The sequence below is a fragment of the Diadema antillarum genome, unplaced genomic scaffold (assembly GCF_040938485.1).
Source record: "Diadema antillarum isolate AM-2024a unplaced genomic scaffold, OU_Dant_1.0 seq00000682_RagTag, whole genome shotgun sequence".
Classification (NCBI taxonomy): Eukaryota; Metazoa; Echinodermata; class Echinoidea; order Diadematoida; family Diadematidae; genus Diadema; species Diadema antillarum.
In genome coordinates, this window is record NW_027271587.1 from 1,077,395 (window position 1) to 1,093,067 (window position 15,673).

At 38.0% G+C, this 15,673-nt stretch overlaps 1 protein-coding gene across 1 annotated transcript in view; it reads left to right on the plus strand.

Annotated features, from left to right (window-relative positions):
• The window catches only part of LOC139737109 (adenylate kinase 9-like), a 47,893-nt gene that overhangs the window by 8,667 nt on the left and 23,553 nt on the right, over positions 1–15,673 (plus strand). The window contains exons 10-16 of the mRNA XM_071647788.1: positions 351–398; positions 2,981–3,109; positions 5,142–5,177; positions 5,637–5,803; positions 9,956–10,098; positions 10,730–10,960; positions 14,401–14,442. Coding sequence (XP_071503889.1) covers positions 351–398; positions 2,981–3,109; positions 5,142–5,177; positions 5,637–5,803; positions 9,956–10,098; positions 10,730–10,960; positions 14,401–14,442 — 796 coding nt within the window. The remainder of the gene's footprint in view (positions 1–350; positions 399–2,980; positions 3,110–5,141; positions 5,178–5,636; positions 5,804–9,955; positions 10,099–10,729; positions 10,961–14,400; positions 14,443–15,673) is intronic.

The following is a 15,673-nucleotide window of genomic DNA, read 5'->3' on the forward strand; positions in this document are numbered from 1 at the left end:
AATGAATGCCTTATTTCCACTTTTCTCATCTCACAAAGATGTACAGAATATGCAGCGATATGTGATCAGTATCGTAGTAAAAACAGCTTACAAGTTCATTCCATGAGTCAGATATGTACAACTTTACTGTTAGCATATTCCATGGACTAATGAAAAGTACAACATAATAATGTCATTTACAGATCTACAGTTGTAGTGACATAAAGCGAAGATACATTGCATGTGATTTATAAAAAAAAGACATAAATACAACATGATTGTTTAAAATCTAGACCTGACAAGTAGTGCTTTATGCATTCCTGTGCCCTATTCTTATTTTTGCTGTAAAATCATGGCTTCCATGTATCTAGCTGGATCTGAAGGTGACGGTGGTGACGATCATGATGATATTCCTGAAGGTAGTTGTGTGCACCATCTCCCTGCACCCCGTCACATGTCACTTAGCCTTGTAGTGCCACACTCATTGTTGTACAGATTGTGTGTTGATGCTTGCATTTTGTATTGAAACAGGTCAATGGTTAAATATGGCTCACACATTGGTCAAATACAGCTTGCACATGGTGTGATGAATGCTCTGTGCTTTATGTGCTGTTTTCTGGAGATATCTGGTATTAAATGAAAGAAAGATACTCAAGAGGGGTGAAGGTTCAGATGTGAGTTTCTTCAATTTGTCTCCCTCTACATTTAATATGCCTTGTCCGCCTTGGACTACTCAACATAACAATGTTGGAATTTTGGAGCTTGGGTATTTGTTCCACATTCATCGTGTCACTGCCAGCAACCAGGGACAACCTACTGGTAGTGTCGCTGCCCGGAAAGCAGTAGATGACAGGTTCCTTTTTTTCTGACATATTTGTTAATTTACAGATCAGCAGTTGCAATCTTAACAAATTTAATTTGTAGAGGGAGACAAATTGAAGAAACTCACACCTGATATCTGGTATTGCTAGCTTCATGTCGGGTTTACTTTTGAATAGTCATGTGTACAAGCCTCAGCAGCACTCACAAACAAGCTTTATGTGCTGTGTTATAACTGTGTTTCACCCAGTAGCATCATACAGTTTATTTGATGGAAGTAATAATATTCCAATCATTGTGTTAAAGCTCTCATCATAATACTGACATCTGTCTATTGATGAAAATTTCAAATACTATCTATGAAAACGTCATGTACACCACATGATACTTGATTTTGATGATAAATGGGATATTATAAAGTATGATTTATGATTTTTAATTTGCTTGTTTTCATGTGTTCATGACTCATGTCTCTTTTTCAGACTAAAAAAAAAAAAAAAAAAAAAAGAGAGAAGAGGATGGATTCATGTACTATATGTTTTACCCATAGGATATGCTGATAGAGTTGCTGTGCATGCTTCTATAACAATGTCCCATTGTTCATCAGTGCTACTGACAAATTTCAGTAGACAGGATGTGCACTTTTTTTATGCTGCACTCTCCAAATTGTCCAGCAAAAAAACACACAAAAAAACCCTTTATTAAAGCGTGCTTGAAGTGACTAATATAAATTAGCGGAAAACCTGATGGTCTACTGTAAGAGCTTGACAGACTGACAAAGTAAATTGGCATTACACAATGAATGTAGACTGGGAGCTGTCTTGAATGGATAACCAGTGTGTGAATCACCTTTTACGTTATACATGTTTAATTGTATCGGTGGAATACTGTAAAGCCAGAAGTGTCCGTGAACATGAAACTTTCACAAATTTTGCGAGGAGTACAAGTAAAATTACTTGTACCACTGCTGTAACAGTTAGACCTAGTTAACAACAAAATGTGATTATAACTGCACTTTCAGATTTAAAGGTATTAGCCCACATTTACAAACCCACGAAAATCAAAACTGCATAAAATAGGTCCAATATGACTTCAAGTACAAGTTATAACAGTAACATACCTCACCTGTTGCTCTTTGTCTATACCATTTGATAAAAGAGAGAAAATCATCGTTTTAACCCGTTGAGGACGGTTTGGTTTTGCTACAACACGCATTTCCCACAGACACCTGCCCGAGTATACTCGGGACTCGTCCTCAACGGGTTAAAATCAATTTTCAAACCGGGTCAACCCGACCCAAAATCGAATTACGAGCGCGGGCTAGCTACGCACATGTAACTTACACATGTATCGCATGCATGTAGTACGTATGTGGACCGGAGCTAGCGAGCGTCATACGCATGCATACGGTGCATTTTCATTTATTTTTATGAAAGTAATGGACTACGAAGTAATTGGAACGAAATTTTGCACAGGTGTTACTGCAATCATACCCAAACTCCATGCTAACTATGAGACCAATTGCTGCAGGTTTACAAATGTGGGCGAATACCTTTAAAGCAACTGTGTTAACAGGTATCAAAAGGAATGCGGGCACTCTCTGATACTGCCATGATGTTTCATTGAATTAAAGCCCCAACGTACTGAGTACTAGCAACATATTTATGTAGATCTAGAGGTACTAATTGCTGAACAGTATTTTTCTTTTCATGGTTGGCAATTCAAAAAGGTTTCATGCCAAGAATGTTTCTGATTTTACCGTATATTTTTTGATAATGAAAATATAAATGTTTTCAAGTTAAAGTTGGAATAGAGCATTGTGCTACTTTTATAATGGTCTTGTACCAGCTTGCAGATGCAGAAAGATAATGTATTTTTTGATAAGTGGTTTTGATATGTTGAACTTATTTGTATGAGTCATGTGATTAGTGGTAGTGGCATACCTGGGCAGCCGTCACTTCATTTACATCTTGACACTGGATGTATCTTTATATTCCATATTGTTCACTGAATCATATTTTGCCTTCGTACTTTGTCATACAATTATTGGGCACCTCCAACACATTGCACCAATCTTCATACCACTCCACTCATGGTCAAACTGCACATCACTGGTAATGGACCACACCCTCTGACTTCCTTCACCCCTCCCATGCTCTCTCCTTGTCACCATGCTCCACAGAGGAGAAGGAGAAAGCCACATCTGATGGGGACACAGAAGGAGGCCGGGCCTCCAGAGGAGATGGGGATGGGGAGGAGGGAGAGGGGGAAGAAGGCAGGGAAGAGGAAGGAGAAAAGGAGGAAGATGAAGGTATACTGTGTTACAGAGATCTTCTGCCAGTTTGTCATCTCTTTCTTTTGTGCCTCTTGTTTCCTGGATTGACCTGTAGTCTCTCTTCTATCTTCATAGGTGATGGATAAAGCTAACGTCATCTCCTCCATTGCCCTTGACATCATTCAACCATGTCATCCTTTAACTGTACTAATCTTCTCTCCCATTCTCTCTCTTACAGTTTCATTTTTTGCAGTGGTATTTGAATGTAATATTCTCTACACTTGAGAAGATTGTGACAATAATACTTTGTCAAATATTAATGCATTACCAAAATGATGCCAAGGAATGTTTGTAAAATGTGGTTCTGTGCTGCTGATGTGGAGTACAAGCTCTACAAATGTTGTCATTACTAGTTTTAGAGAAGATGATGTTTATGACATGTACATTGAATTGAAATGATGCCTCTTTTGTATTACACAAAATATATATGTCACATGATGGCATATATTGCTTTTATAATATTCAGTTCATATATTCATATATATGTTTGAAAATATAACAGTTTTGATTTTTTCATTTTTTTAAAAACTTAGTTAAGCAAATAGCTAATAAACTGAAGGGAAACCAGGAACATACATGCAAAAAGTGTTTTCTCAGAAAGCCCTTTACTATCTTAATGTCTTTTTTTCCTTTTACCTTGTACCCTTTTGTGTTTGTTTGTTTTCTGTGAATGTAATGGCAATTATGTGATGTGTGTGAAAAGCTGAAAAAAAAATTGTTGTTTTAATGTGTGTGGCTAACTTTTCTGATACATTGTAGACAATAGTTTTGATCACATAATGGATCATTGTGCAGACCAGTCTTGCTCACTTTCATTCAACAAAGCTTGTCATCTCTTATTCTGTGATGTAGTGATAGCAACCATCAATCCTCTAGATACACCTACCTCGTGACTGGTTTCATGAATCAAGATAGAAATAGTCACTATTATAGATAGATTAAAAGCAGCAACTGAAACATCTGGAGAGACTGCTAGATGAAGTATATTATTATACAGCCAAGACTTTCCATGCTTCAAGTATTCCTTCTGTAGGAAAACAAAACTAAGTGGAATATTTCTACTGAACTGAGCTGGTTTCAGTCTTCACTTAACCTTGTTATAAGTATAATAGTCTCCCCCTGTAAAGAATGAAAGTTACGAATATGATATGGTCACGTCACATAAGAAAAGGTAAAAGAATTGAAAGACACTTTTCATGCTTGATGCTGGAGTGCTATTAATTATACAATTTTGTAAATTAACTATGAACAACACCTTTGGACTTTACTATGTAAAATTTATCATCAAAAGGGAAAATATCTTATTTAAAGTGACAGTCGTAGAACATTTTTTTTTCCCCACTCACATTGATATTGCAGATTACAGTATCATGAAATCATCACTGAAATGCAATTCATGAATGTCAGTTGAAATGTTCAATTCTTTATTGTTACAATGAGAGAGATTTAGAGCAATCTAACTGAAATTTTCAAAAAGTTTTGAAATAACCAAAGAAATTGCTGTGCTTTGCAGACCATGTCTTGATATTAACTGTAATGTAGCTTATTTGTTTCTGTAACATTTCTTTCTCTGTTCACTGTCATGAATTATTGTTTGTAAGATATTTTGATGTGTCATTAATTGAGCCCAAGATCAGCATTGTGGGCAATTTTTGCAGACATAACAGAATGCATTGTAAGTCACTTTGTGAACAATATACATGTAACTGATGTCCGTGTTATGCAAATGAGTTGCACTAGTCAGTAAATGCTTAATATTTGCTTCAAGTATTATAAACATCTCTTCAATAAGCTTTATCCAAAAGAGGTAAAAGTATAAACTCTAATATAACGCTGTTGAGGACTCAAGATTCAGACAATTTGATGAAACAGCTGTGAGAGATTGACATAGGGCATATACGTCACCTTTTCATGTGTGTCTTTGTCTTGTTAGAGCTTATGACTGATTGTTTGTATGAAATGTTTTGATTTATAGAGAAAACTCCCAGGGCGAAGACTAATGAGGCAGAGGAAGAGGAGACAGTGGCAGAGGAGAAGGATGACGGTATGATCAGAGATTTGAGATAACTCTGTGAAGAAAACTTATAATAGCCAGCTTGGTGCAAATCTCAAATTTGTTTAGACCTGGTGTTTTGTCCTTTGCAAATATCCAGGTAGAATGCCAGTCAGATGGGATAGGGAGGGCAGAAGGGTATTCAATTTGGACAAGGTCAAGTCAAATTATAATGCTCTTTGTCATGTAAATTAATTGGTATCATATCTTCCACAGGCCCTTTCAGTCACTTTCATATGAATATGTCTTTTAATTTTTATATTACAATTAAGGGTAACATTTTTAGATTCGCGTACCATGTGACTTGTCCTTATTTACTACAGTGAGTAATTGTATTTTAAGCACCATGTAGAAAGCATCTACTGAATGCACTGTTCACCTCTGATGTAAGTTTTATTCAGTGTGATTGAAATTCCAGCAATTTGTAAACAGTGTATAATCTGATTTCAGGTGAAACCACGGCTCAGGACACAGCTACAGTGGTGACAGAAGGTGGTGCCACTGAGGCCCCACCTCCTTCCCATCACCCCACAGAAGACCTCTCCACCACCAGTGGAGGTGGGGCTCCCCCTACCATCTCACAGGAGTCTGATGATGTTGATGAGAATCACCCAGAGGTGAGGGTCACATCTTTACCTTGGAACTTGACACAGATGCTTCCAAATTGGCAGGGTACTAGGTGGCTTGTTTAAAGACCTGATTGCATGGGGATACCATAATGGAGTTATAGGAAGACTGGCCCAGTTCAGATATATTCAAGAATCCTGGTAATGAATTGTGTAAAGCTTTATATCTAGTCTCGGTGTAAGTACACACACAGGCAAAGAATCTCAACTGGAGTAAACCATTAATGATGAGCTGATGCTTCATTGCTCATCGCTGAAACATTAGCTATTTTTGGTTTTTGAATGCCCTGGTGGGTACCGAATTCAGTCAAACCACCCATGTTTCCCACACTACTGGGGCTTTAATGGGATGTTGGGAATGGGATCTGGGCCCCGTTGCATAAAAGTTACTATTGCGGTAACTTTGCCATTCAATGATAACTTCCCTGAATTCTTGAATTCTTGATTGTGATTGGCTGTTGAGTATTGTTGCCATGGTAGTTACCATTGGATGGCAAAGTTACCACAATAGTAACTTTTATGCAACAGGGCACAGGTAGAGGGCAGGGAGGAGGCTACCACAGGGCATAGCTTTTTTACATGAATCAAATTAGCAAGTGAAATGTTTATATGCCAGATTTGAGTATGTGAGGTTTAGATAAGCACAGAAGATGATCAGGGCAAAGAGACTCAAAGAATGTTTCATATGTTGGAAACTGTGTACATGCATATTTCTGTCTCATGACCTTAGATATTTTTTGCAAGCAACATGTCCCTTTGAGTAGTGAGATATTGCAAGGTCGTGTCATTGATGTACTGTTCATTAACTTTGTGTGTCATTTGTAGAGTATCATCATATTTGTTCTACTAATTTTAGAGAGCTTACTATCTCAGATGCTGAAAAAACTCATTGGGAAAATCTGAACTGATACATTACACCTGATTCACAATACATCTACAATTCATCTCATACCCACGTCAAATTCCATCTACTTACCGTATGTAGCATTTCACGTCATTTGCACTGCCATGATGTATGAAGTAAATTTAATAGTGTGGGAAATTTCATTCTATGTCCATTGTCTGTAGAAATCAGAAAAATAAGTTTATTCATGTTTACATTAGATTTTGACCTGTTTTGAGGAAAGTTTTACAGTGTCCTTAATGGAGATTCAAACACCTTACCTTTGCATGATTGATGCAGCATTCAACGGTAAGAACACGTGTGCACAAAAAGGACTTTGGCTTCCAACCATTTCTCTGGTATTAGTGAACTGGGTTCAAGGGTAAACTTCTTGGGCTCATAATGGGTTGAAAGCAAACCTTGTGAACTGAGAGATGTTATGTCTGTGACAGGATTGTCACAGAAAGGTGTTTGTACTTTTTACCTGACCCTTTTCTTTTTTCATGGGCGACATCATCCACATTTCATCACATGCTTTTGGAATGTAGATTCACATATTTTACCTTCATTTATCCCACATCCTCTTCAGGGTTTTGGTGTATTGACACAATGTACATTTCACCAATCTGTGCAAAGGTTCGGATGTATTGGAACACAAGTCAAGTCTGTTATTACGACTGCATTTTCATATTATTTTGCCTGTCAGCTGGTAGCAGTTTGCTCAAGTGCTACTGAAAGACTCTGAGTACACTGATATATGGTATTGTCCATTGCTTGTGCCTCCTTTTGTCCCATCCTGTTGTCAGTGATGCACTGATGAATTAAAGTGGTATCTGTCCTCATGTCATTACCATTTTACACCCATCCTCACCCATGTCACATCCCACCCTCACCTCATCTCACCCCCTTGTTACTCCATTTCACCATCATTGAATCCCCCTATAATCCTCACTCCGCATAGGATGTGGAGTCAGTGGATGTTGATAGCACTCATCCTGACGTAAGTTACTCAACTTCTTCGGCTTGCTTGGCTAATGGTTTCAATTTATCCCTGTTTGTTTGCAAACTTTGAGCAAGTACTGTATTACACATTTGTAGTGCAGGGCCCTAGCAACAGTGTTTGTACTGAATCTGAGTAACGTCTGATGTTCAAAACTTTACATTATGTACCAAAGGCTTTGCTCAGATTACTGCATGAGTCCTGGAGTTCCACAGCAGTCAGTTAGTTCACCCCCTGCTGCCACCAGCATGTGACTGAGTGCAGCGTGATGAGAAATGGCACACTGTCTCCCTTCAGTCTGCAGTGTTAATGTGTGAAGGGACATTCACCCCTGTATTCCATCATTTTATTATACGCATTAACAACTGCTATATTTTAGTGCTTTCATATAAATGTGTGCTTAAATCATGACTTAATAGTGGACTGTAGTGTATTTTCAAACTCAGGTAGAAAGATCAATATTTGAATGATAAGTTACAATGTAGTGATGATTGAAATTGCAGTCAGCGAGTGCATGTACACTTCATGCTATTACAAGCAAACATTGTAACAATAAGCTATGCAGAGTAAAGTGTATTCATGAGAATAATACCTTTTTTCTGCCAAGCAATGAATTCCATAGATTCTAACATCCCATCATCTTGCTTGTAAAATTTTAAGAAAAGAACAGTTCCTGAATTAGTTCATCTCCGATGCTCAAGAACTTAACAAAAGTTAACCATTAACCAAAAGCCCTCAGTTATAGTTCTCACAGTAAGAATTAATACTCAATTATTCAGAAACTTGTGAGAATCATTACCTAACATTGCTAATGAAGGTTGGTGTTTTCAAAAATGGAATGAATCATTAACCTTGTTTACCTATCACAAATAAATAAGTATTGCTCTCTTGGCATGTAAAGCTAAATGAGTATTTTTTGCCTCTTGCATAGCAAAAATCTTGTGTGAATTTCAGGTCACATACAATATAGACACTCTGTACACTTATGTACTTGTGCTACATGTTTTGCCTGTGCTGTTGAAGTTTTCACGAGATACTGTATGTTGAAAGCCGCTCTTGGCTGCAACTGATGTTCAGCAACTGTTTTCACAACCACAATCAAGAATTCTCTTCACTTGCATGGCTGATATCACAACCAAATGACTGAACACAAGATGCATGAGTTCATGAGTGACATACATTGTGGTGGTGTGATAGTCATATTTATCTTCTTTGTCAGGTAACCATACGTTCAGCCAGTCACACTGTGTGGGTAATGGGTGTCACACAGTGTATCAACACACAGGGGCTTTACAGACAGGATATGAAACACATCCATACACGCATTCAGTGTTGATAAGCCAGAGATGTGTTTGTTAACTCAAGCACTTTGGTGACTGTTCTGCCTACTGTGGCAGTGTGCTTTATGTTGAACTAAAATTGTCCACTGGTAGGCAAAGATGAATTATATCTGAACTGCAACAACCTGCTTGATATTTAGTACATTAGCCTATAACATAAGCATGACTGTGTGTGCTTACAGGTGATAATGTTTTTAATGGCTTGTGCTGGAGTAAACCATGACATAACTGTACTTGATGAGTGTTTTATGGATGTAGTTGATCAAAGAATTTGTTCATAATCAGCTTGCAGACCTGAAGAGCATCATGCATAATGCTGTTGTTTGAGTTGTGATAGTCAGTATCTCACAGTTGCATGTTATGGATAATGTTTCATAACAAATATAATCTAACTGGAAATTCTGCCACAGCTTTAATGAATGTGATGTTCGAGTTGGTAATCTTTAACATACATCAGAGTGACTATACTGCTTGATTGTGTTGTCAGAATTTGTAACACCCGCACTGGGAAACGATTATTACAATAATTGGTAGTAATACTTAATATTTTCAGAAAATATCTAACAAATGGTGAAGAATTGATGTCAGTTGATGTAGTAGCTCTTAGATAATCTAACTCAAACATCCTGGATCTAGCAAGTAAAGCTCAACACAGGTGTCTAATGTTTTTGTGTAGTTGTTACATTTAAACCATACTACATTGTATGGATATAATTAAACAAATTCCAATTTGCTTTTGTTCTGATAGAGGCTGCCACTGAACATTGAAAGAAATGACTCTGGTCATAACATCCTCATGTCTGAAATGACAGTCCACATACATGTAGTATGTCATGAAGCTGTACAGTAAGTAGATGGTTGAAAGTAAACTGTGGATTAGATCTGACTGTTGGTTCTTATCCCATTGTGTGTTGTGTCAGGTGAAAGAGATGGTTGAGGCAGCACTGAAGGAGGCTGAGAAGCTGTCTTACCCTGTTGGCTCAGACCAGTATGTGGACTGTGTGGAGGAGGCAGTGCTGGAGGTCCACAGGGAACTGAGGAAGAAGGACCCAACCGGACCCAGGTGAGAATGCCTCCCAAGGCTAGTATCTGTTAGCATATCATTAGCTGGCTATGAATGTGGCAATCCATCTTTCACTTAATAGGTGAAGTGTGAAAGAAGCAAGCACTCTATTAGCTGCCGGTTGTGCTGTGCTGCAAACAACCAATTTAGTTACATTTGTTCAGTAATTTGTCCAGTAATTTTTGCTTGTATGAGAAAACCAACATTTTTTTTTTTTATTGCCCACTGATGATATATGCTAAAAGCGATTGCTTTGTAGAATCTAGTGGGACATGTATTTTACTGACAAAGGTATGATTACCATTGGTATATGTTTGCACATTAACTCTAATTTCCCTGTAAATTATTGAAGCTGTCATTGCTGTCAATACATGTGATCATTTTTTAAAAATATGCCAAAAGGCACAAGATAGCAGTCATTATTCATCAAGCACATCTTACTCAAGAAATCAGAATCACAGTCATTATATGATTTATCATAAAATGGTCACTGGAAAATGTTTCCCTTGTGTTTTATGAAGCCCTATGTAGCTTTTCACAGTTTAGAGAATATACATTTTTGTTATGTTCTCAACAAGAAATATTTGATCAGATTGTTATAATCGATTATCACTCTTTCCTTCCTATCTAGTGCTGGTGGCTGGATCATTGACAACTTCCCCCAGTCTCGGGACCACTGGACAGTCCTACTGGACCGAGGTCTGTCCCCAGACGAAGTCATCAGTCTAAAGGATGCCAGTGATAATGGCCTCTTCCTCATGAAGCGCTGGTACAAGCTGAACAAGGAAGAGATTGACACCAAGGCCAGGGAGAGGAAAGAGGCTGAGGAAAACGAGAAGGCACGAGTCCTGGAGGAAGCCAGGTAAGGACACAGAGTGGCTTGAAGCAAGACTAGTTCCCTGGCATTTACTTAAAGAAAATAGAAAACATAACATGTATTCTAGGATAATGAGGAAAAGTTTAAGATTATGTGTTTTGTTCTTTTTACAGGAAATTATGCTGTAACTACTTTTGACTTTTAATGCTAATACCAGGGTTCTCCACTGGTCTGTATTTTGTCCGGGGGCTCTTGTGTTCGTCGGCCTCAGAAGTCAAATTTGCGGTTTCGCGACGGCGTCAAATTTGCAGTTTCATGACGGCATACGTATTATAGTGCACTGCGTCGACAGAGAATGTCCACAGAGAATGGGTATATATACTGTATATACTGAAAGGCTCCCCCTTCCTGTAAGAAAAAATGCATTTTAGAGGGCTTGGACTGCAAATGGTGCAATCTTCAGTCTCTTTTAATGAAAGGGGATAGGACCCTTTGCAGCTGCTATGTTCCGATCTTGGCATTTGTAGCCATATTTCACTTTGCATTTTTCACCATCTAGTTAATTCTTACTTTCTTGCAGATCTTGAAGCTCAAGTTTCTTCCTGGATATATAAAAAGCAGCTCAGATACTGAGATGAAAGAAATAGTGACCTGCCAATGCTACATAATCTCAGATGTGGTTGTTTGCAATAATGAATGAACAAGGATTCAAGAACAGATCTCACAGACTGAGAGTGTGTAAACAAAAGAAATAAACCACAATGGATTTACTGAGTGATAATTGTATTTTGTTTCTTATAGATAGTTGGCATAGAATCACACCATATTCAGTGGACATTCAAAATATTAGAATGACATACAACTGAAGTAATGGTATAGCATTGTTATTAATCTGAGCATTATGGCAAGAGAAATATTGTAAAATCTAAGAGCTCCAAAGAAATTGAATGGAGACAGTTACAAGAACAACCCACTTAAACTCTGTGTTAAACATTCTAGGGACTAGACCAAAAAAGAGCTCTGATATTTCTTCAAATTAACTTTACTTCATTTCTTGCTTTCCCAAAGTAACTTGATTGAAAAAAATTGTTTATACTGACACAATTTTGGGGTTGCAAAATGAAAATGATTAATTTTGAATTAAAATGAAGGGCAAGTACGCTCAGCATTCACAGCAAGCCGTCTTTTACACCAGCATCGTTAATTATCATCACCATCAGGCATCACTCAGATCATTTGTTATTTTCCTATCAACATTTAGAAAGACGATCACCATTATCACTTGAGATAAACGTCTAGGAAAATAAATCACAAATACAAAGCATCAACACCTCCCGACAACACCACAAACGTTACGAAAGACAACACACAGCACACCGAAGCGGCTGGGATCAAACTCGCTTCGAAGTACATACACTGTAGTATTGCAGCAAAGCGGAGACATCGCCGTTACGAAAATGCATAACAGTGTGAGACACTTGAAAGAATTACATTTAAATACTTCAAAGTATAAAGGGAGCGGATAAGGTGATATTAAACGGAAGAAATTGTACCAAATGAGGTATGAGAAACGACAGAAATAAAACGATAAAGTTTAGTAGGCCCTAGCAGAAGTTTGCAGCACCGAAAGCTACGTGAAAATAAATACACAGTGGAAACTTGGTATCGCGACGAGATCCTTGGGATCAAATCAATAAACGATACAAAACAAAGGAAATTAATTCATTTGGAATGGAAAATAGTTTGTTATAAGTATTCTGTTATATGAGATCTCCTTTAATAGGCCTAGAAATACATCGAGTTTTCACGATACACGGGAAAGAAAGTTTGAACGCTTTTCACTCGCGCTATTCTACAGTGCACATCAATACATGAACAGAAACTCACCTCTTACTTGCAGAAAAATGATGCAATAACATTGTAAAAAAAACCCACAACACTCTAAAAATCATTTCGTACTTGGGAGGCAAGGGAAAGGCGGATGAAGAAGAGAGAAAAAGAAGCAGACATTGTACAACGGAACGCCTTCTACCCCGCTTCAAAACGAAATAGGGTATGTGGCTGGAAGCTGGCTGCATACAGTGTGCAGCTACTTGTGCTCCCCAGCCGGCCACACACATGGGGATACCCCCGCGATTGATGTAAACACCAGGGTCCGTAGGTGGCAGGGATTCACGCGTGCGAAGTTGAGTTCGGTGTATTCAGTACGCAAGCAGCGATTTGCGTGTGCGCACACTTTTCTATTAAGCGCTTTCCACATACAGTGCGTATGCGTTGCATCCAGAGAAGGTGGCCGTGATCACAATGAGAATATGACGTGGTTCATGCAAAGAGAAAATGCGTTCGTGCGGGTTTCCGACATGATCATGCGAGTAAAGTTTTTATTTCAAGTCGATACTTGATTGCGCAATGCCGCACGGTCTTGATGCTGTCTTGTCTGTGCGTGAAAATATGTCAATTTTCATATCCGGGTGCATTGTGTTTTTGTCCGGGCGCTAAACTGGTTTTTCAAATTTTACCCGGGCGGAGTCCCCGGGTAAAACCGCTAGTGGAGAACCCTGAATACATGTGGCTGATATGACTTTGATGAACAAAATGCTTTGTTTTGATGACTGTGTTGTGTATGTGATGGAGTCTGTTAGATACTGTTTGTCCATATGAAATCAACCTAAAATTCATCAGCTGCTGTTGCATATGTTTCGGCTACTGCCTTGTAAAAACAAAGCTAAAACATCTAATTTACTTGCTCGTCATCAAGTTGTGTTTTTTTTTTATAAGTCAGAACCCTCCCCCCAAAAAACAAACAAACAAACAAAAAAACAAAAAATGGCCCTGCTTTATTAACAATTCACTGCTGTAAGTTCGTGCCAGCCTATAGAATATAAAAAAGATTAGATTTCTAGCAAATGTGGACAACTCTTCATCACTGACCTTCCTCCCTGTATTGACCATGGTGGCAGAAGCACCAATCCATAGCTCCACTCTACACTTCATCCGGTGCATGGAGAGACACTAACACTGATCTTGATTTTCCTCTTTTACAAGTATGTGGTGCTCACATGGAATCCATAATCAGGACCCCACTACAAGGATCAATGAAACCAATACCTTTGATAATAACTAAATGTGATTGTAACTTCTAGTACCACAACAGGCACCGATTTGCCTTCAAGCATTGTGGGTGTTGCAGTGGTAATTGAAATCACTGTAGACTATTGCCATGGCTAACCTTGTGAGCAGAGGAAACCCAGGTCTGTAAAAGATGGTGACAATACTTGACTTCTCAAGTGTTGTATTTGACAGTCTTGACTCGCAACTACGGCTGCTTAATATTTGCTTTCTACTTGCTGATCTGTCCACTGTACTCTCTGCCTTGGCCTCACAATAATACCTTCATAACTACACTCAAGGAATATGTTCTATGCTTTCTTACCCCATTTACTTTGCAAATCAATCTCCAATGTTCTCTTGCTATCTTCATAAAGTAATACCTCCAGAGACCCTACAGGTAGCACTGGCTTAAACAGGTAAACAATCTCTCTACCATCAACTGCTTGCATGCATGCACAATTTCTACCATGTTTGCCTTTCATTCATTACTCTCATTGCACTGTTGGAGTATTTTTCATTTATTTCAGTTTTTTGTTCATTCATATAGCTTTCACAAATGTTTTGTTCCATATTCAAGTCATGGTAACTTCCGAAGACTTGGTGCACTTTGTATTGTGAAATTGTATTATTCAGACTCACTTACCTTACAAGTGTGGAGTGAGGATGATCTGCTACTATTCAAGATATAATGAGTGATTTCTAGTGTGCTTGCACTGGTGTTTGTGCTATTATTACACCAGCACCAGCAGTTGTCCTGATCTAGAAATCAGTTGATGTCAGCAACTTGACCAAAGAATTGTGACATACTTGATGTAGGTAATGACAATTCTGTTGATGAAAGCCATATGCAGAATTTGTGGAGATGATTACAGTGCATTTCTGCTATCTATAGCTAAAACAGCCCCTAGGATTATCAACTTTGTCATGTCTACCTTGGTCATGGTGTTACCATGCTATATGGAGTACAGACATTCAAATTCTGCTTGAATCCATTTGGAGTCATAATTCAGGACCATGGGTGTCTGATTTTACCAACAGAGAATTATGAAAATAATGATGTCAATAATAGTAGGCAGAAAACTTGAATTCCACTAAAATTCAGTGGTAAGCAATATTGGTTCAGTCCCCTCTCACACGAGTAATTTTTGTATTTTTTGCTTTGTGAATACCAGATATATAAGTGTGATAATCACCTTTAACAATGATAAAGAGCTCTGAAAACATGGCCACATGAATGCCTGCCTGAGAGCCAAATGAAAAGGCATTTTTAATGCATTTTTGAGAGGTTCATAAATTTATGGCATTTAATTACTTTTTATTTACCATTAGTCTAACTGTAGTAGTGAGAGTTGTAACATCTTATTTGACACAAATAATATGTAATCATCTTGTTTGTCAGTCTGGTTAATGGGATTCTGTATACTTGGCAGTGATGGTAACAAAACACTGGGCATTGATGAACAATATTGAGCATTAGTAACACTTCAGTTGAACTGGCCTGTAGTGATAGAGTTTGATTTAGGACAATTTTTAGGGAGATAGTATCAACATCAGCAATCGTACTGAATTTAGAATCACCCATCATGTATTCATATACTGCATACTATTAGCTGTATCCTCGTATGTAGCAGGATATCTAAGCTATTA